The 22,471-nt window shown below is 37.4% G+C and overlaps 1 protein-coding gene across 7 annotated transcripts; it reads left to right on the forward strand.

Moving 5' to 3' along the window:
- Positions 1–1,041: 1,041 nt before the first annotated feature.
- On the forward strand, positions 1,042–22,224 carry LOC143853556 (uncharacterized). Of its 7 annotated transcripts, XR_013237173.1 has the most exons (8): positions 16,612–17,721; positions 17,817–17,893; positions 17,975–18,098; positions 18,531–18,544; positions 18,723–18,750; positions 19,794–20,304; positions 21,526–21,727; positions 21,956–22,224. XR_013237173.1 is itself a non-coding variant. In XM_077363366.1 (5 exons), exons 2-5 carry the CDS (start codon positions 3,466–3,468, stop codon positions 11,996–11,998), a joined length of 342 nt encoding a protein of 113 aa, XP_077219481.1. In that variant the 5' UTR covers positions 1,042–1,358; positions 3,131–3,465; the 3' UTR covers positions 11,999–12,507. The 7 variants fall into 7 exon arrangements, 2 of the variants coding, with proteins under 2 accessions (XP_077219481.1, XP_077219480.1); XR_013237176.1 differs by lacking the exons at positions 16,612–17,721; positions 17,817–17,893; positions 17,975–18,098 and adding exons at positions 1,042–1,358; positions 3,131–3,501; positions 9,027–9,129 and having other exon boundaries at positions 18,531–18,750; XR_013237172.1 differs by having other exon boundaries at positions 15,271–17,721; positions 18,531–18,750.
- The last annotated feature ends 247 nt before the right edge of the window (positions 22,225–22,471 follow it).

Raw genomic sequence — 22,471 nt, forward strand, 5'->3', positions numbered from 1 at the left:
TCCTTTATCTCTAGGAAGAAATACATGCAGATTCATCGTTTTTATCTATTTTTATGTGAGATTTTTATGTGAGATTATTGCTATGTCAGATTCCTAGATCAACAGCTTACGGTTCTGATCTGTGAAAGTTTTCCTATTCCTGTTATCTTATTATCTTTCGGTTCTGATCAGAAAATAGGTAAGCAGATGTGTATAATACAAGACCAATTATGAATTAAGACATGATTTTTGACTGCTTATTATGCAAGTGTCCTGTAATGTTTTATCTCATCGAATAGATAATCGCGAAATCAAATTTGTTGGATGATAAATTGTTGCTTCCAATTTCATGTTTCTTGGGATATATATTTGACGTATTCTCTTGGTTCTTTCGCAAGGTATCCAGAATAAGTTGGCAGTGTTAGTGATGTATATTTTCTGACCTTTACACAATCAATAGGTGCATTGGTTTTGTTTTTTTATATCTCCTTTCTAATATGCCCAAATGAAAATTCTAACATATGGACAGTTGTCCAGGGATGCGTGTGTTTTATAGTCATGATTTATGTCAATTAAATTAGCCAGTACGTTTTCTTTGAAGTCTCTTGTCTTTATCAATTTAAATAGATTCTTAGATTATGCTTTCTACTTTTGATTTTTCTAGTAGTTTTCTTATTTTAAACTGTAAATTGTAAACCATATGTTGGTCCCATTTGTTTTGGTCACATTTGTGGTGTAGGCTCTATGTGGACCCCAGTTTGCATATTAGGACTATCACAATTTATGTTTTACATGATATCCAACAGATTTCTATTGAGTTTCTGTGCGACTGAACACATCTTTCTGTATTTTCTGTTAGTTTCTTTCTAGTAGTTTTCTTATTTTAAACTGTAAATTGTAAACCATATGTTGGTCCCATTTGTTTTGGTCACATTTGTGGTGTAGGCTCTATGTGGACCCCAGTTTGCATATTAAGACTATCACAATTTATGTTTTACATGATATCCAACAGATTTCTATTGAGTTTCTGTGCGACTGAACACATCTTTCTGTATTTTCTGTTAGTTTCTTTCAGGTTTTCTAGCAACAAAACGCTCATCTGACAGGTTTTTTATCAGGTTTCTTTTCCTTTCCTTTCCATTTTACCACTTCAATTTCTTTCCATTCCCGACAAGTGAACGGATCAAAAACCATTTCGCCTCCGAACACAACCAAACACACAATGGCTAGAAATTGATTCCCTTATAAATAGAAACCCTACTTGAAAGGTAAAACCTCTTCCGGACCCCTTCTCAATCAAAAGGCCGACGACGAATCCGACGTCCTCTCTCACAGAGGCATTTCAATTTCGTTCATTCTCTTGGTTGTAGTGCTCAAAGGTAAATTTTCCCCATTCTTCCGAAAAGGTTTTATTGGGCTTATGCAATCCATGTCTAGATGGGGTTTTGTTGGTTTTTCAAGTTTTTATTTAGCTGAAATTTGTGGGTTTTCTTCGTTTCGACCCAGATCATGTTTCTTCGACTACCTCTGAATGCAACTTGCTCTCCTTGTTTTCTTGGTTTTGACGTAATGTTTTTTTATTTAATGTCTTTTTTCATATCTTAACAGTCTTCAGGTAACATGATCAATCTAGCAGCGGCATGATTATATGCTTTTGGATGTTTTTTTCAGTCCCTTTTGGGCGAATTTATTTGGGTTTTTTTTCATAGTGCTATGATATACAGAGGATTGAACAATACTTTTTAGATGGTGTTCAAATCACTGGATGAAGCCACGAGATCGTTTTTCCATGGCCTCTATAACAGAATTCGGAATGTATTGAAAACGGTTTCTATTTTCAAATTATTGTTTGTCTATAAGATAAGCTTCTAAAACTGAATGAAACTATGTTTATGATTTTCTATATGCTGCCTAGGCTTAAGATCTAGGATTTAAATTGATCTGTTTAAAGTTTAAACGTACACACATAATCAATCGTTGTATTCAGATTGATTCGGTCCTACATGGATATTTTATGTTGGATTTCTGCACGAGGAAGATTCTTACTCATAATTATTCTAAGGTGCAAAAACCCCAATGCTGCATGGATTTTCTGGGTTGTATACCCTCAACTCTGTACAGGACATACCAAAATTTGCTAACTGACTCCAGATTAAATCTGATCCAAAAAATTGTTGTTTTGAGCTTTTTAGTGTCGACATTTTCAGCAGTGATGAGCGTTTAGTGCTTCTGTACCTTCTTATTCTTATGTGCTTCTATATTCAAGGTTTTAAATGTCGGTTTGGTATGCATGTTGGTCTCTACGGAACATAATCATATCGGTTTTGGTCATCATAGATCTCGGTAGACTTCTTGTAAAATCATGGGAATTTATGAAAATGCATGTAAATGATGGAAATGTTATATGATACTTGAGAAAATGATAGAATAAGCACGTATATCATGAGCAGAGAGTGGTCAAAGTAACTCAATGTTTCTTACAATTGCATAAGTTGATTGAATAAACCACAATAAATTATGAAGTACCTATTTGTGCAGGACATTATCATGAATAAATGGATGAATGAATACATGGACATGCTTTGTAACCTCCAAAAGGCAGGGAATAATAAATTAACTCCGTTTATCCTTAACTCCGTTTATCCTGTGAAAATAACCTCAAAATTCATCTTGATTGGTACTTATATTTCAGTTTCAAACAAGTGATAATTAAAAAAATTTATATTATATTTACAGGTTAGTAGGAGTAAATAATTGACAATCAAATTGTTTTTTGGCTTTGATGTCCAAGGTAAAGAGTTTCTACATTGAACAAAACATATAATTCAAGGCTTGTTACACCTTGCTAATTGTTCTTGTACATGTTTTTAAACACTGAGATGAACAGATTGAGTTCAGCCTTGAAACGAGACTATAACAATCTTTTCAGAAGAAGAGCAGGGAAATCTGATAGCGTCATTGCGATTTTAATAGATTGATTGAGTTTGGCTTTGGAATTGGATCATTGCTTGATGATGAATTGAAACAATGAAACAATGGAAAGTGAAGCCATTTAAAGAAATTCATCGTTATAAGTTGTAGTCAACTATCATGCTTAGTGCATCTTGTGCAATTCTTTGGTATTTTCTAAGTGATTGTTGTAATTCTGCAGGTGTATACAAGGTGCTTCTTTCTTTGGAAACTATTATGAGAGTTTGTACATGGTGGCTCCAATTGATTGTGGTCAGCATGTGAGTGAAGAAAGCTCATCTCTCTATAGGAATCAAACATCCTTTAATCTATAGATACGCTCCCACAGGAACACGAAATCAGATCCATCCATCAAAAGGAAGAATTTCTCCTCTCTCTCTCTCTCTCTCTCTCTCTCTCTCTCTCTCTCTCTATCTCTCTCTCTCTCTCTCTCTCTCTCTCTCTCAGAATAAATAAATCGATATGTCTTTATCGGATTAAGACAACAGAGATGCCAAAAATTCTTGCCCAGAAGATATGGCCTGGCTCTCATCCCTCTCCCATTCTGAGCTCGTAAGTAGAAACTTTCTTTTTACTCTTACATCTTACGTACACACATGCTCAGTGTTTCTGGCCTGAAAAATACTCTTAAGATTATATTATGTTGTTGTAGATATTCATGTCATTTATCTAAAAGTAGTCTGGAATTTATAGCGATTTTATTTCTTTTTTTTTTAAATAAATGAATATTTTTTATAAGACATCCATTTTATTTCTTCATGGAGAACAATTCATCAACATGTTTCTATTCATTAAGAAATGATTTTTTGCTTTGTTTTCAAGAAACTTGTTACTTGTATAGGTTTTATTTGGCGTTCCCTTATAAGGAGGTATTCGACTCCAACCTTGAGATGGGGATGGCTTCAATTTTTTGCTTTGTTTTCAAGAAACCGGTCTAGATTTTATTTGGTGAGCCCTTTTAACGAGGGATTTTGCTTTGTTTTCAAGAAACTTGTCTAGATTTTATTTGATGAGCCCTTTTAACGAGGGATTCACCTCCAACCTTGAGATGGGGATGGCTTCCCATTGTGCTTTTGAGGAATTGAAGTTCAGTTCAGACTCATGGATGTCAACAGTTTCATCGAATGATCTAACAAGGCATGAATCAAAATCCGCACCTTGCGAGGTTCACTGGTTGGTGTTGAGAGTATCACCTTCAACTATTAGACAAACCCTTCCAATTAGGCAATGTATCGCAGAAATCTACCCCAAAAAGAGCTTCGCATCCCATCAATAGTCTTTGATCCCTCTAGTGGGCGAGTAACACCACCTCCCTATGAAGAGCCATGGAAAGTCACACCAAGTTTTTCTATTATCTATACCACAGAGCTAGTAGTAACCCAGCTCCGCTTGCTGGAATAGATGATTTAGGTAAGGCTTAACTTACCTTCAGGACTTTCCTAAAAAAAACCTTCGAGTATTGATTGTATAAACGTGTCATTGCTACTGCATTCAAGAAGACCTCCTTCGTAACTAGTTTAAAGACATAGGGATCCATCTAGATCTCGATATCCATATATGTGTGTGTGTGTGTTCATACATATATATATATATATATATATATATATATATATATATATATATATATATATATATATATATATATAGAGAGAGAGAGAGAGAGAGAGAGAGAGAGAGAGAGGAAAAGGATTGTACGCTCGACCGTACCTAAAGTTAGGTACGGTAGAGTGCCAAATCACATGGGTCCCCCATTTTTGGTGGGCATCTAAACCATTCATTTGCAAGGCCCCATCATAGATAGGGTGCATACCAAAAATCAGCACCATTGAATCATCCTAACCCCTCCAAAACTGGAGGGCAAAATGGGCAGATTTGTGGACAAACACTGTCTGTCCATTTTGGCCTCCACAAATGGATGGGTTAGGATGATCCTATGGAGCTGATTTTTGGTATGCACCCTATCTATGATGGGGCCTTAAAAATGAATGGTTTAGATGCCCACCAAAAATGTGGGACCCATTTGATTTGGCACTCTACCGTACCTAACTTTAGGTACGGTCGAGCGTACAATCCTTTTCCACATAAGTTATCTACACACTAGCATAAAATACAATGGAGGCCATCATTGTTTGGGTGATCCAAACCATTCATTTGATTGGCCCTCACATTGATAGGGTGTCTACAAAAAATCAGCTCCATAGGGTCATCCTAACCCTTTGAACCGTGGAGTAAAAAAATGGACAGATTATTGAAGGTTTATACACGTCCATTTTACCTCCACAAATCGTAGGGTTGGGATGATCCTATGGAGCTGATTTTTTATGGACATCCTATCTATGTGAGGGCCCATCAAATGAATGCTTTGGATCACCCAAACAATGTGGGCCCCACTGTATTTAAGCACGTGTGTAGATAACTTATCTACACGTGTGTAGAAACCGTTCTCTCTGTCTCTCATAGATATGATTATCTACACGTGCACTAAACTTAAGTTGAATCTGCCCTTCAAGAGGAGGAGATCAAACTATTCTAGATTTTTCTTTTGAATGGTAAGAGTGATTTTATTAACTATTCTAGATTTCTAAGGAGAAAGAAATATCTACAAATTGAAACCAATTCCACTATACAGGAGAAGGTGAAATACCCATAAGACATTTTAGACTGCATGCTTTCTACATATGAGAAATTTTTACAAATGAAACCTTTATGATATCAATTGTCTTTTTAATGCAAAGAGTCCACTCGGGTAGCAGAGAGGAACGTGAAGCTTTCATTGCTCTTTGGAAGGCACCAGTAGAATTGTAAGCTAATAGTCTAAAGCAGTGTTTTAAAACTCGGCGACTCGACTCGGAACTCGGCCGAGTCGACGCGGATTTGCGGTGGCCCCGTTTTGGAGTCCCAGACTCGGCGAGTCCTGGCCGAGTCGTGGCCATTTTGAACTCATATTCCATCCTAACTTCAACCATTCAAAAAAAAAAAAAGATCAGATTTACAGGAGAGAAACGTACCTAAAGCCGCAGAGAAAATCCTTTGTAATAACCTAACTCATGAAGAAGAAGAAGTAGTTCGTTTTTTACTGGATCTGATTATATGATTTTGTGAAATGATAAATACGCCCCCTTTCATTACTTGAGACAGCCCCTCCAATGTAAAATAGTAGTCATAAATACATTAGAGAGGGCTGTCCCGAGTAAAACCAAGGGCTGATTCGAATAAAACAAAGGGGCAAATATAATTTATTATTTTTTTAGCAGTGCAGTACACAGTGAAGTTGTCAATTCCAGCCTGACTTTTGCAGCTTTGCTTGTCTTATTCTCTACCTCATTCTGGGTGTCGGTGACAGCCATTTAAGAAGACAAGGATATAATTCTTTTTTATGGTGTAAGCCCTTATAGTTCCTTACTTTTCTAGAAGTACTGTACGGACCACACTAGAGGATGATCCAAACCGTCAATGTGATGGGCCATGGACTGTTTGGATCATATGGACGGTTTAAATCATCCTCTAGTGTGGTCCGTACAGTACTTCTAGAAAAATAAGGGACTTTAAGGGCTTACACCATATAAAATCTCCTTTTTTGATATATATAACCTCTTTCTTTTGGTTATTAAAAAATATTTCTAAATTTTCTTACATTTTTAACACCTGAAAAACAAAAAGATAACTTAAACTAAACCTATTCAATATTTACTTAGATGGACCTTCAATTTATGAGAATATGCCTCCAATTAAATCATAATCATATCATTATACTCAAAAATTTTCCAAGAAAAATTTCTCATCAAAAATGTTTTTCTTGCATGTATTTTTTTAAAAATTAGCGGGCTTGCACTTGGTTAGATGATCTAAACTATTCATTTGTTGGGCCCTACTTAAATGGGTTTGGATTTTTGTATTTTTTTCATTTATTTTTTAATAAAAAATATCGACTCGGCCGCGTCAACCGCGTTCTTGGCCGCGTCAACCGTGTCCGTGCCGAGTCGACAAGGATTTTCTTCGGCCGCATTCCGCGTCGAATCCGCATTTTTAAACACTGGTCTAAAGATGATCAATCCATTTTTTCCAAAATGCAAGTGTGAAAAGTATCACATCTGTTCAGGAAAAGGCTAGCCCTTTTTAGGATCCCATGTGAGAAAGTGGGTTCTCATAGGTTGAGTTCTTTATTGGACCTCCGGAGTTGCTAAGATGTTTGTCGGAAAGAGATTCACAAGACCTTGTCATCAAGTTATGGAATTTTATCAATTCATCATGTTTATAATGCATCGAAGATGTTAAACGATATTGGGTTGGGAGTGAAGATTTTGTGGTGTCTGACCATTTGCCCCCATGAGGGATCTTGTTTTCTTTTGGCCTTCATTTGTTGCCTTGGAGCACCTCGGTCAAGGGTTTGGGTTTTGCTTTTCAATAAAATTCACCTTTCAAAAAAATGTTGATATAACGTGAAAATTGAAAGGCCAGGGTTTTAGGGAGGTTGATCTATAACAAAGGTTCAGCACTTGACTTCTCTTATGGACAAGGTTGTCTAAAGCCATTTATGTTTGATTCAGAGTTTTCCTACCTAAAGAGATAACAAAGGCTGTCATGGACTGGATTTATTGAGGGAGAGAGTGCTCATAAGTAGCTTAAACAGGGGAGGAAAATTAATAAAGATTAACTAGAGTACCTCCATTATTGTGCGCTGCTTTTAATTCTTGTTCTTATTTTGACCAAGTTTTGTGAAAAGTGAACATTGGGTATTCCTTCCCTTAATCAATTATTAATCTCATATTATTAGTGGATTTTCATGTCATCTCTCTTCCTCTTTAATTTCTCTGATATTGTGTATTGCAAGTCAACTGAGGTTCTACTGCTTCTATAAGCAATGAGCCACATTTTTCTTTTGGGATAGCGTGGGGAGGGGGTGGTTATTGGTTACACAACTACCTAAGGCTTATTAGGTGTTGTCATGTGTCTAGAGGAGGGAGACACATGGAAAATTTATCCCTTATTTGACTCTCGCAACCCTTAATTTAAGGTGTATATAGGTTTTATTCAATTGAAAAGACCTTGTAACGGCTTGTTTAGTGGGGAAACGGGTTGATATGTTTTGGGGCCCTCATAGGAGTGAAAATCGTTGGTTTTGGATGCTGTTCACAGGGCATGTAGTGTAGCCATTGGGGCTGGCAATATGGCACAACCTGCAGTTGGTGCTACATTGGGTTTGGCCTTGTAGGACACACTGCATTTAGTTGCCTTTGCAAGAAGCCTCTTAGATGCAAGCCCGTGAGACATGTGGTATTGTCTGTGGTAGGTTCTGCATTGGGATCGACCACGTGGGACAAACCCAAGATTGGTTTTACTGTCAGCGGCTCTCGATTGAGCTCATTGGATATGTGTTGCAGCCTGTGGTCGGTTCCCCATCATCAAGTGCTCGTTGGCCAAGCCCACAAATCGTGTGCATAGTCTGCAACCAATTCCAGGATGATACTAGCCAGCTGGTGCAGTCGACTTTTGTTTTCATCTTCTACTTCTCCCCCAAAATATCTTTTAATCATCAAATGCAAAATCAATTCTAACTCTAGTTTCTTGAAAAGTATGTATTTTGTTAATCTATTGCTGCTTTTTTTTATTTATATGCTCTGGTTGGATGTGAGGTGGGGCATGGAGGTTCCATGCTAGCATTTGATATATATCCATCTTCTATGTACTTTGGGCCTTATTATTATTATTTTTTTTTGTGCAAATATAATTTTGTTGCCTTGGCATTGATATGATTTCTTTTATTATATTTTATTTTATTTTCACAATCTTGAAAAAAGAAGGGTTAAGCCTAATTTATATATGTGTGTGTTCTAGGAAGTAATTCTGTATGCAATTCTTTCTGTAACATACATGGTCGTGGTTTTAGAAATGGTACTAGCATTGGTAATTGGTACTATATAAATGGAATTACAATTTGATAATAAGTTTACTTTTCCATGGTGGATTCAGTTTGGTTCATACCTTATTCTCTCAACAATTTCATGACACATCTCCTCTCTATGTATGATGATGTTTAATTTATTAGGCCTCTTAGAGTTAACTAAACACATTTGCAGGATATGCTGATCAGCTTAAAACAAATGGCTATTCAACGTGCAAAAGTTATTGGTTGTGAGAGTATGGGTAACAAATTTATTGTGAAGATACTCCGTGCTCTTGGTATGATCTACTTTCCTGAAACTTCAGTTAAATCTCTATTTCTTTGAACCTGAATTTAAAATACTTGTGCATTACATTTCCATTTATTGACATGTCATTTCTTTTTTGTCTTTACCAACTTGAGATTCTTTCTAGTAAAAATAGTTGGGGGAAAATGCTTGTGTGACTAGTAACACTCAACTGAGTGCCATCCACTTGTTAGAATTGCAGGCCATCAAGGAGGAAATCCCCCATCTCTCTAGAGCAAATATCTAGAATGATCAGACTCCAAAGTTGTTGTCAATAGCATGAATGGAAGCCTTTAACTGCCCTTAGCAAGATAAAAACCTTGTTTCTGAGATCCATCTTCTTCTAGGTTGGTTTCTAACTTAGGTCACCAACACTTGGAGTGAGGCAAATTGTAAAACCCGTGAAAGCTTCTCTCCTTCAAAGTTCTTGGTTTAATGCTTCACTGAAACCCTCCAAATCAATGAAAGCCTCGGGTTTGCAACTAATGGTTTCCGGCTCTGAGTACCCCTTATTAAGAACATTAATATTTTCTTCTCTTCGCGAAACGGAATTGTAAAAAGTTGCCAAACACTTGAGCCACACTGGAGCTATCACTAGCTAATAGAAAGCTGTGTATTCTCAAGTGGCTAGTTAGCCGCTTGAGTCTCGCATTCCTCTATTTTATAATATTATAACTATTTTTATACTTTTTATTGAAAAAAAACTTTATATTTTCAAAAAATTAATATGATGTTTTTTAAGTATTTATTTGTTCTTATTCTAGTATTTCCCAAAGTTTATCTTAAATTTTCATCATTTGCACAGACTTCCACGAACCCAACTAGTGTCAGGATAAGACTTAGTCAATTTGAACCGGGTAGATCCTTTCACCTTCTTCATGAAATTTTTTCTAAAGGATTCATTAGCCGACCCCAACTAGTTTGGGACAAAGGCTTAGTTGAGTTGAGTTGTATTTGCACGGACTTCCATGAACTTCTATAATTTTAACAGAATCTCTATTCACTTCCGTGACTGAGGTCGACCTACTTCTACTTTCGTGGGGACCAAAGTCCCTACGAAAATTGGCATTTGAAACCATCTACCAATCCAATTACAACACTACCCTAAGTCAACATTCGCGTCAGAGTCAAGTTAGGAAGCTGCTGTAAGTCCGATTGTGATTCTCTTTCCAGGTTTTGGAGCTTATGTAAATTCACAATGCCTCAACAAATGTAACAAAGAAAGAATAACCAAGATTAAGGTTTCACCAAAGGAAGCTGAGTAAGGGTTTTTACTTTATTTTTTTTGAATAACTAACAGTGAGTCTGATAGACTTGCTAGAGAGGGGGTGGGGTAGCTGGGGTTGGAGATGTTTGATTTCCTTCCCCCATGATTCTTGTTTTCTTTTGTTTTCTGCTAGCTTATTTATGTTCTCCTTGTAGCTTCTCTTTGTACTTTCTGGATGATCATCTCGGTCTTCCTTTTCCTCTTTGAATGAAATTGCAGCCATTCAAAAAGAAAGCTTGGGTTTTCAGTCCATAGTTGCCCGATTGGGAAGCGGAAGTGAGAAGCGAGGGATTTGGGAAAGAAAAAATGAGGGAAGCAAACAGTTCTGGGGTCTGTTTGGATGTACGTAATATAGAAGTAGAAAGAAAGGACAAAAGATTCATCATTAGAAAAAAAAAGGATAAAAGATTCCTGTTTCTTTCCTTTTTCTCTTGATTTGTGAGGAAAGTCAAATAAGGTTATAATAGGTTAGAGAGGAAGGATTAATGTAAGGATTACGATTAGCAGAGAAGGCTTTGCGACTGAAAGTGTTAGGGATTTATAGTTTTGCTTGCTTTATTCCTGTAGATTTAATGTTAATTTCTTTTTTTCTGGAAAAAAAATCCATAGAAGTTTCATTTGAAACTTAAATATACACTTTTTAGTTAAGTATACGCTCCTTCGGTATTATCAAAAAGGGAAAATCCATAGAAGTTTCATTTTAGGAAAAGAAGTTAGCTTTTGAAGTGAATTAAGAGAAAACGCGTATGGCCCGCTGTGAGTGTGTGAAGCGCGCTTCCCCTGAATTTGACTAGGAAGTTTCTAGTAAGTGTTATTTTTCACTTTATATTTTGAAGTTGATTATTGAACAACTGTTCACTTCTACATGCATGTAAAGAACTCCTTGAAACGGTAACTGGTATTGTCTTATAAAGATTTCATATTTTAAGTAAATTAAATGTTTTTATTTTTTTGAGAAAGTAAATTAATAAATAAATTAAATGTTATCATTGAACCGACTTGAACATGGGCTGTTGCTTTTTTTTTTTTTTTTTTGACCATCCATTTGCAAGGTATTGGTCAGGTAGTTGGGATCATCTAATAACTAGTTTCTACTCGTGTTAATCTCCATGAACTGGGCTGCCAAATGAAGGGTATGGATCACAGTACTGTCATGTGGGTGGACCCATGTCGAGCTTCTCATAGTATCATTCGATATGTACATACTCCAGGTGTACATTTGATATTTTATATTGCTCTGAAACTTCTGCAGGAGTTATATTGCGGGAATATATCAAAGAACGTATTAAGAATTTTCCATCTTCTTCAAGCGTGGCAGAGGCTCCCACGGTTTCAAATGGCTGCCACTTAGCAACTTCTAATCATGAAGGTGATTTTGAGTCTATGGGCATTGAAGATGTCACAACATCAACTAAAACCTGCCCACAACGGAAGAGAATTAAGAAAAGGTACATAAAAGTTGTAAGGAGTAATGTGTTGATCTATTTTGCACTAGTACGACTGTAGAATTTCACGTGGACTGAAACTAGGTTCATGATTTTGGCAGTAGCTCACTGTTTTTTTTTTCCATCTTCGACATGAAACCAGTGTTTAAAAACGCGGATGTGACGCGGAATGCGGACAAGAAAAATCCTTGTCAACTCGGCGCGGACATGGCCAAGAACACAGTTGACGCGGTCAATGCGGTCATAACTCGGGAGAGTCAAAGGAGTTTTTATTGACTCTAAAGGGGCAAAATGTGGAACGCGGATGTGTGCGACGCGGAACACGGCCAAGAAAAATCCTTGTCAACTCGGGCGAGTTCCTTGTCGTGTCAAGGAGTTTTTAAACACTGCATGAAAATGTTAGTACTTTTTGTTAACTGCACCAAATCCATGTGACATGCTACATAAAGGTAGCATGTGAAATCAGGTTAAGAGTGAAAGACATAAAAAGAGGACTCTTTGGCGTAAGCTCCTTTCATTTTCACCTCCACTTTCTTCTCCGGATGAATTCCGATTGGTAACGGACTTACGTTGTCAGTCTGATTTCTACTTGGAGACATTTTTCTTGTCTTAGTTTTCTCTTGTAACATTGATTTCTAGTCAAAGGATAGTTGAGATCTCCTGGAGCTAGATTTTCAGGATCTTTCACCTTCTCTTGTAAGTGCAGGGATCGAAGGGTGAAACTCTTGAGGTATTGAAGTTCAGTTCCAACCTTGAGATGGGGATGGCTTCCCATTGTACTTTTGAGGAATTGAAGTTCAGTTCAGACTCATGGATGCCAACAGTTTCATCGAATGATCTAACAACGCATGCATCAAAATCCGCACCTTGCGAGGTTCACTGGTTGGTGTTGAGAGTATCACCTTCAACTATTAGACAAACCCTTCCAATTAGGCAATGTATCGCAGAAATCTAACCCAAAAAGAGCTTCGCATCCCATCAATAGTCTTTGATCCCTCTAGTGGGCGAGTAACACCACCTCCCTATGAAGAGCCATGGAAAGTCACAACAAATTTTTCTATTATCTATACCACAGAGTCAGTAGTAACCCAGCTCCGCTTGCTGGAATAGATGATTTAGGTAAGGCTTAACTTACCTTTAGGACTTTCCTAAAAAAAACCTTAAATTGTATAAACGTGTCATTGCTACTGCATTCAAGAAGACCTCCTTCGTAACTAGTTTAAAGAGATATGGATCCATCTAGATCTCGATATCCATATGTGTTATATATATATATATATATATATATATATATATATATACAAGAAGACCTCCTTCCTATCCATCTAGATCTCGATATCCATATGTGTTATATATATATATATATATATATATATATATATATATAGAGAGAGAGAGAGAGAGAACGGTTCCTACACATATGTGTAGAGAGTTCTCTACACACTAGCTTAAAAGACAGTGGGGGCCCACATTGTTTGGGTGATCCAAGCCATCCATTTTAAAGGCTCTCACATAGATAGGCTGTCTACAAAAAATCAGATCCATAGGATCATCCCAACCCTACAATTTGTGGAGGTAAAATGGATGTCTTTAAACCTTCACAAATTAGTCCATTTTTTGCCTCCACAGTTCGAATGGTTAGGATGATCCTATGGATCTGATTTTTTGTGGTCACCCTATCTATGTGAGGGCCTTAAAAATGAATGGTTTGGATCACCCAAATAATGTGGCCCCCACTGTATTTTAAGCTAGTGTGTAGATAACTTATCTACACATGTGTAGGAACCGTTTTCTCATATATATATATATATATATATATATATATATATATATATAACGCTAAAGGTTTGGTTTCAAGTGGGTCCCACTAGCTAACGCAGATGAAAAACCCAAATCGCACCGTATTCTCGTTTTGTAAAAAGCTTGAAGAAAAAGACAAATCGCAGATGCTCTCGTTTTTAAAAGCTTGAAGAAAAACCCAAATCTTCAGCTGCGTTCGTCTTGTAAAAGGGTTGAAGACGAGCCCAAATCGCAGACCCTCGTGTTCAAAAGCTTGTGGAAAAACCCAAATCGCAGATGCGCTCGTTTTGCAAAAAGGTTGAAGACGAGCCCAAATCGCAGACCCTCGTGTTCAAAAGCTTGAAGAAAAACCCAAATCACAGATGCGCTCGTTTTTAAAAGCATCGCAGACCCTCGTGTTCAAAAGCTTGAAGAAAAACCCAAGTCGCAGATGCGCTCTTTTTGTAAAAAGCTTGAAGAAAAACCCAAATCGCACACCCTCGTGTTCATGCGCTCGTTTTGTTAAGAAACCCAAATCGCACAGAGAAACCCAAATCGCAGACTCTCTCTCTCTCTCTCTAAGTATCTCTTCTCTGCTCTCTAGGGTCGATGCCTCTCGTGTTCATGTGCTCGTTTTGTAAGAAACCCAAATCGCAGACTCTCTCTATCTAAGTATCTCTCTCTCTAAGTATCTCTTATCTGCTTTCTAGGGTTTGAAAACCCAAATCAATTTGAGTTTTCCACAGAAATCTCCGACTCGGCTACGGACCATCTCCGATTTGTAATCTCCGGGTTTGAAATCTCCGATTTCTAAAAAACCCAAATCGCCTCTCTTCTCTTCTCCCCCACGGCTACGGAGCATTGATTTGGTGAGTTTTCCACAGAAATCTCTCCTTCGAGGTGAGTTTTTTTTTTTTTCTTCTCTAGCAATCACAGCAAGAAGAAAAACCCAAGTTTCGTTTTGAAAAAACTAGGGGTTTGCTGAGTTCTGAAGATTAAATTTTTTTTACGGTTTCTCTACCCTTCTTGGTTAATTTTTTTTCTGGTTACTGTTTTCGTTTTTTTGTGGAAAAATCAAAGGTTTACTGCAGTTTTTTTGTTTCATGTCAGTTTATTTTGTATTTTTTTTGTCTTGCTGACTGATTTGTGAAATGCCCACAATCTATTTGATGAAATGCCTAGAAGAAGAGGAAAAATATCACTTCCCTTTAATTTTTGTTTCATGTTATTTATTTTGTGTTTTTTTGTCTTGGTGACTCATTTGTTAAATGACCACAATCTGTCTGATGAATTGCCTACAAGAAGAGGGAAAATATCACTGCCACCCTTATTGGGTCTCCAATTTAGAGAAGGCTTAAGGGTGGCAGTGATATAAGATGGTTTGTTGTGGTTACTTTTGCTATGGTTTGTTATGGATGTGATATAAGATGACCTATTCGAGATACTATGAGTAGGAGCCCTGAGGGCTATACCCGCCTTCTAGAGCCACCGCACCAGTAGTATACTCAACACCTGGACACTTCGTGTGTAAAATGGACATAGTTCGTACACTGGACGATAGTCACAGTGTACAAGTAACTATGCACCCGGGCAGGTGGACCGCATCCTTACTCCCTCTATATATTGGAACCATACAAATGATTTTCTTATGGTTATTTATAATGTGGGTACTTTCTTATTTTTCTCTTCTTTCAATTACTAGGAAAATGGAACCAACCTTTTCGCAACCGTGTGGGTTACGTATCGAGGATAATGACCTTGCACAGTCTGCTTTTGTTGATGATGCTTTCTCGCAAGCCTCCAGGTTAGGTATTGAAGAAGTTGACGCCCGTGGTCTTATTGTGGTTGATGATGGGGTTAATCTGATTGAAGATAATATAGAATGGGAAGATACAAATATGAATGACGAAGATGAGGGTGGTAGTACACCCAATAAGGCTACTAGTGAGAATAGTAGTGTGAATAAGCCGTTTCTGAACCAAGTGTTTGATGATTGGATGTCTGCGTTTGAATTCTACAATTCTTATGCCCTGGCTACTGGTTTTGGATTACGGAAATCCAGTACAAATAGTTCTAAAAAAACAAATAATGTGAACTCAAGGAAATTTGTGTGTGATAGAGAGGGGGTGAAAAAGTATAAGGCAAAGAAAGTGGATGATGGTAAGGAAAAGAGGGAACGACGAGCTGTCAGATTGAATTGCAAAGCTAAGATGATCATAAAACTAAGAGATGGGATGTGGGTAGTGACCACCTTTGACGACATTCATTCTCACATTCTGACCTCCCCACTTAAGAGGCAAATGCACCGTTCCCATAATAGATTCAGTAAGAGTGAAAGTGTTAAGACGTTGATTGACTGTCTCGATGAGACTCAGATGCCGGCTGCGAGGATTGCAAAGGCCATTAATTCAACAAACGATGGAAGATCAGGTGTGGTAACACCTGATCAAGTTGCTTCCCATTTGAGAAAAAAGAGGGTGAACAACATAGGCCAAGAAGTTGTCTTAGTGGCCAATCATCTCCAAAGCAAGAGATCAGAAGACCCGAATTTCTTTTTCTCGATGGAGTTAGATACGGATGGGACCTTCCGATCTATGTTCTAGGCTGACTCTAGGGCTAGAGATGCTTATGTGACATCCAGCGATGTTATTGTATTTGATGTCACTTACAAAACCAATAGGTTATCTCTGCCATTTGCACCGTTTACAGGAGTGAACCATCATAGACAGTCGACCCTATTCGGATGTGCCCTGTTAGCTGATGAGACAGAGAAAACCTTCAGTTGATTATTTGAACAGTGATTGACGTGCATGCATGGCAAAGCACCTGATGCAATAATAACTGATATGGATCCGGCCATGAAGAATGCAATTGGAAGAGTTTTTTCAGACACCCATCATAGATTTTGTTCGTGGCACATACACAGGCATTTGCTTGAGCATGTTGCAGAGATGAGGGATTCGACTAGTAATTTCTGCCTCGATTATAATTTGTGGTTTTTTTCAAAAAACATGGAGGATTGTGTGCAGTTGTGGGAAGATTTGGTTTGTAAATATGAAATCGGGGAAAGTGATTGGTTATCTAGGATGTGGGAGCAGCGAGAGCATTGGGTTCCGGCATATTGGCGAAACACATTTACTGCAGGAATGACTTCAAGTCAACGTAGCGAAAGCATGAATGCATTGTTTGATGGATATGTGAATAGCAAAACTAGCTTGCATGAGTTCTTAGATGCATGTGATAGGGCACTGGTTCAAAGTCGTAAAACGGAAGCCGAAGAAGATTTCAAGTCGAAATATTCGAAAGCAAGTATGAAAACGAATATCCCATTGGAAGAAGAGGAGGGGTATTCTATACAAGGAATATGTTTAACATTTTTCAGGATGAGTTGAGGGACAGTACTGGTTGTTGGTACGACCACTTGAGCAAGGATGGGGCCGTGGAAAAATATTTGGTAGGTCCCAGAAATGATGTCAAGAGTAGATGGTTTAGGGTATTTTATGATGATTCCGATGGTGTGACTGTAAAATGCGATTGCGCTAAGTTTGAAAGGGAGGGGATCTTATGCAAACATATCCTTCGTATTATGGATACGAAACAATTGAAGAAGGTCCCCAACCATTACATGTTGAGGAGATGGTCTATTCAGGCAATGTATCAAGTAGAGGGTACGATATCTACAAGGCCACAAGTAGGTAGTAGCGTGAATCCGTTTCAGAGGTGTTGCCTAATCTCAAGATGGCAACGACTGGTTGATGGACCCGGAAGAGATGACAAAATTTTCAACATGATGACTGAATTTTGTGATCTTCTTTTCGCTGAAGAAGAACAAAAGCAGAAAGAAAAGCAAGTTACATTGGAGCGTAGTCAGTTACCAATCGTTGGTAGTGAAGTATATTCAAACATTGCCGTGAGTCAAATACCTGAAATCACAATTCGAGACCCACCCGTTGCGAAGACCAAGGGCCGTCCAAAGAATCCAACACGCTTGAAATCTGGCATAGAGACATCTGTATCCCAACCAAAGAAACGGACGTGCAAATTATGTGGCGAAAAAGGACATTATAAGTCCACATGTAAAAAGAAAGGCGAGGTTTGTTTTCTTCCCTATTTATTCATTTGTATGTGTGTATGGAATGATATTTGTTAATGTTTATATATTGATTCTGTTATGGTTAATGGTAATAGAAGTTGCCTAAAAGAAAGAGGCAAGAGGAAGGTGACGTAGAGGAAGAGGAAGAGGAAGAGGAAGAGGCATAGGAGGAGTACGTTTATATATTTGAACCACTTTTAGTTTCTTACTTTCTGAGCATAAGTAATTACTCTGTTCATAAACTTTCATACAGAGGAAGAAGAATATGTTGCGTCCATTGGGGTCGTTTCTTCAAACATTTATATGGGATCAGTTCATGTTAAAGACGTTGCGCTAGCTCATATTCTACTTTATGAGAATCCATCAGCATCAGGAAGGTAATAAGGCCCATGCAAACCCAATTCAAATTAGACCTTTTGTAGTGGTTCTTTTGGTTGTTTCTCTGTGGAATAGTGAAAATTAGACCTTTTGTATCAAACCCAATTCAAATTTGGAGGAATTTTTAGGCATAGATTGATAAAACAAATATTTTTTTTTTGGCTACTCTTCTGTTGCTCTCCCTAACCAATAAAAATACAGCTAATTTGTCATAATAGTAGTTCTTTTGGTTGTTTTTCTGTGGAATAGTGAAAATTAGGCCTCTTATTGATCAAAGCCTATTTGAATTTTACACAGTTTTCACTTTTGGTTTCAGAAAGATCAAGATGATATTTCAGGCTATTTGTTTATTCATGCACAACTAACTGTGTGTTTGTGTGCATGTTTTTAGTCTTTTTGGCATGATAAATTATTATTTTCATATTGTGCAGAATATTTGGCAACGAAGGGTTGAGAGTTACTGGAATCTGTTGAATCAAAAAATTAAGCCAGACTCGTTAAGAAACCTGATGGACATGAAGGAAAACATGGGATCATTTGCAGCTGCTCTCAGAACCAAAGATGTCTGGGTGATGAATGTTGTGCCAGAAGATGGACCAAACACGTCAAGATAATCTACGACAGAGGCCTGATTGGCACCGTACATGACTTGTAAGTAAGTTTTGGAAATCAAGATTATGCTTTAGTTTTACCAAATCTCCTACATGCTCTAGTGGTAGACACAATAAGTATTTTGTTGCCATGAGGTGTAGGGTTCAAGACTGGTACAAGAAGAAAGGAAAGCCCTTCAAAAAGATTATGCTTTAGTTTTTTGTTCTTTTTTATTGATAGATTATGCTAGAGATTGAAACCCTTTTTAAATTCAGGACAGAAATATCTAGATAATTTAATATCAGTACTTTGTGCAATTTCTTTTGGCTACTGATATTGGCATTACCATGTTTTGATAATTGCACAAAACCAGCTTGTCTTTTGTTTTTTAATTGGCTTCTGAGAGCTTTTTAGAATGGGGAATGATATCCCCCCCTTTGACGTTATTCGTTAAGTTTTAAAGGCAAAGAAAAACGTTAAAGGGGGTGAATTTATCCTCAAGCAGTGAACTATTCTCATAGAAACCGTAAAAGGGGGGATTTTATCCGTTTAAGGGGAGAGGGGAGGGGGGATATCATTTCCCTTTGGAAACTGTAATAACATTTGACAGCTGTTTAAAAAAGAAAAGACAAGCTGGGTTTGTGCAATTATTAAAACATGGTAGTGCGAATATCAGTAGCCTTTCTTTTATTTCTATTTTTCCCAAAATTACTGGGACCCATTTTTGTGAGAAGAAAATAACTACAATTGTTTTATTTTTTTCGAAACTCCAGAACTTTCAGAAGGTGAGTAAAATTTGTAAGTGAGGAGGTACTGCATTTGTTTTAGAAGCTTACTTTAGTCAGTAAAAAGTCCCAAAATAGACCTCCACACAATTCCATTTGTGTAATAAGTGGTTTATTTAATTGTCATGTGTTTGTGTCTTCATTTTATTTGATGAATGCTATGTTGGAGAGATCCATATCTTCATGATGAGCTAGAACAGACTTGAATCCAAGACATGGACATAAACTACCATAGTGGTCCTCGTTTCTCAGATATTCTGTTGCATCTAAAGGAAGCTCTGAAGGTTTCTGAATGTTTGGTTTTGCTGATTTTAACAGGTGTGAAGCCTTCTCAACTTCTCAACGTACCGTCGGACTTATGATCTCTCCACGCTTGGACCCTCTTCTCCGACATGGAGAAGAAAGGGTGCAGTTGCGAGGACCTGCTAATCGAGATGGACCGTATGCTCAGGCCAACCGGTTTTGTGATCATTCGCGACAAGCAACCAGTAGTTGATTTTGTTAAGAAGTATTTAACTACGTTATACTGGGAATCAGTGGCATTAGTAGATGCTGAAGATTCAGAATCAAACGCGGAGAAAGTGCTTGTGATCCAAAAGAAGATGTGGTTGTCAACTGAAAGCCTCAAGAACTCCATATAGAGCAAAAGGTCTAAGAAGCTTGGCCGAAAGAGAAGATCGTATCGAATTGCCTCTGGGCTTTCGATTTCATCCAACTGATGAAGAGGTTATCACTCACTATCTTTCAAAAAAGGTTATTGATATCAGCTTCAATGCAAGAGCAATAGGAGAAGTGGATTTGAATAAGTGTGAGCCTTGGGATTTGCCATGTAAGCCTTCCATAGCTTATTTTTCTCTCTATTAAAATTTATTTGCCCATGTATTGGTTACTGTTTAATTGAATTGTAGTCCTAATTAGTGTTTATTTTCTTTTCATATCATTTTCTTATGTTCTGTTTTCTATGGTTATGAAGGGAGAACAAAAATGGGAGAAAAAGAAGTGGTATTTTTCTGTGTAAGAGATAGGAAATACCCAACTGGTTTGAGAACAAATAGGGATACTGAGGCTGGCTATTGGAAAGCAACAGGAAAAGATAAGGAGATCTACAGAGGAAAGACATTGGTTGGGATGAAGAAAACACTTGTTTTTTACAAAGGGAGGGCTCCTAAAGGAGAAAAAACCAATTGGGTTATGCATGAGTATAGATTAGAGGGGAAATTTTCTTCATACAATCTCCCCAAGACGTCAAAGGTAAAATAACCCTATTTTTCTCTCTATTAAAATTTATTTGCCCATGTATTGGTTACTGTTTAATTGAATTGTAGTCCTAATTAGTGTTTATTTTCTTTTCATATCATTTTCTTATGTTCTGTTTTCTATGGTTATGAAGGGAGAGCAAAAATGGGAGAAAAAGAAGTGGTATTTTTTCTGTGTAAGAGATAGGAAATACCCAACTGGTTTGAGAACAAATAGGGCTACTGAGGCTGGCTATTGGAAAGCAACAGGAAAAGATAAGGAGATCTACAGAGGAAAGACATTGGTTGGGATGAAGAAAACACTTGTTTTTTTTACAAAGGGAGGGCTCCTAAAGGAGAAAAAACCGATTGGGTTATGCATGAGTATAGATTAGAGGGGAAATTTTCTTCATACAATCTCCCCAAGACGTCAAAGGTAAAATAACCCTATTTTTCTTTTTCCCATTTCTGGTCTCTATAGCTTTTATTTTTCATTTTCATTAATGGGTTTTAATTTTTCTTTCTGTTAGAATGAATGGGTGATATGTAGGGTGTTTCAAAAGAGTTCAAGTGGGAAGAAAACTTATTTTTCAGGGCTGCTTAGAATGAGCTCTTTAGGAGATGAATTGGGTTCTACTATTTTGCCTCCATTGACAGATTCTTCTTATATAAACAAGATCAAAACGGATGAATCCAATATGATTGAGGGCCAAAAAAGCCAAAAAGAGATTATTAATCCTTTAAATCTCCACTATTACCTTCAACATCTAACCCTCCTGATATCTCACCCAATGTCATGTTTTTGTTCATAACAGCTCGGAGGACCATCTTATTCAGTCCCACTGGAGAGGAGAGACGCAAGAAGTGCGAACAGGAATGCAGCTAACACTGACCTTGTTGCCCCAACTGAGAATCTTGATTCAATCCTCCAAGAATTTAGAAACAAAGGATTCAGTCCTAAGGAGACAGTTGCCTTGTCTGGGTCTCTCTATCTGCAGATCAGTGCTCACTGAGTGGGTATATTTATCTCTTTGCTTTGTTTTAGTTCCTTATAATTGAATCTTCTTATCTTTTAAGAGAGAATTTACCCCTTTGTATCGGTACCATACACCCCTTCTTAAATGACGAGATAGGGTGCAATGTACAAAAATAAGGGGGTATAAATATCAGCTCCCTTCTTAAAACCTTCTACATGTGAATACTTGGAATTTTCTAATTAGAGACTACATGTGGTTGTGTATGCAGGTTGCTTAGATTTATCTCTCATGGAAAGGTGCATTGATGGATGGATGACTTGGACATGAAAGGATGTCTAGTCTCTCTGATGTGTTTTTTTCGTATATTTTTTTGTGTTTTGCTTTTTGCTTCATGTACATTTATTTTATGCAATTGTTGCATATGTGTGTTGGGTCGTATGATGTAGTGGGAGAGGTGTGGCTTTCTTCTGTTAGGTTTTGTCAAAAAGCTTTGTGCTATGAAAACCAAGGAAATAAATTTGCTTCTACTTTTCGAGATCTGTTCTTACTAGAGAATGTTAGTTTCTGTCTAAGGTTTTGCTTCTGGTTAGAACAACCTTTTCTAATAGGAAAAAAAACTCATTACATTCACTTTACCAGAGAGAGAGAGTTCTAACCATTTCTAATAGGAAAAAAAACTCATTACATTCACTTTACCAGAGAGAGAGAGAGAGAGAGAGAGAGAGAGAGAGAGAGAGAGAGAGAGAGAGAGAGAGAGAGAGAGAGAGAGAGAGAGAGAGAGCTT

The sequence above is a fragment of the Tasmannia lanceolata genome, unplaced genomic scaffold, assembly GCF_043159265.1.
Source record: "Tasmannia lanceolata isolate RefF3 unplaced genomic scaffold, GAP_Taslan_0.1 ptg000019l, whole genome shotgun sequence".
Classification (NCBI taxonomy): Eukaryota; Viridiplantae; Streptophyta; class Magnoliopsida; order Canellales; family Winteraceae; genus Tasmannia; species Tasmannia lanceolata.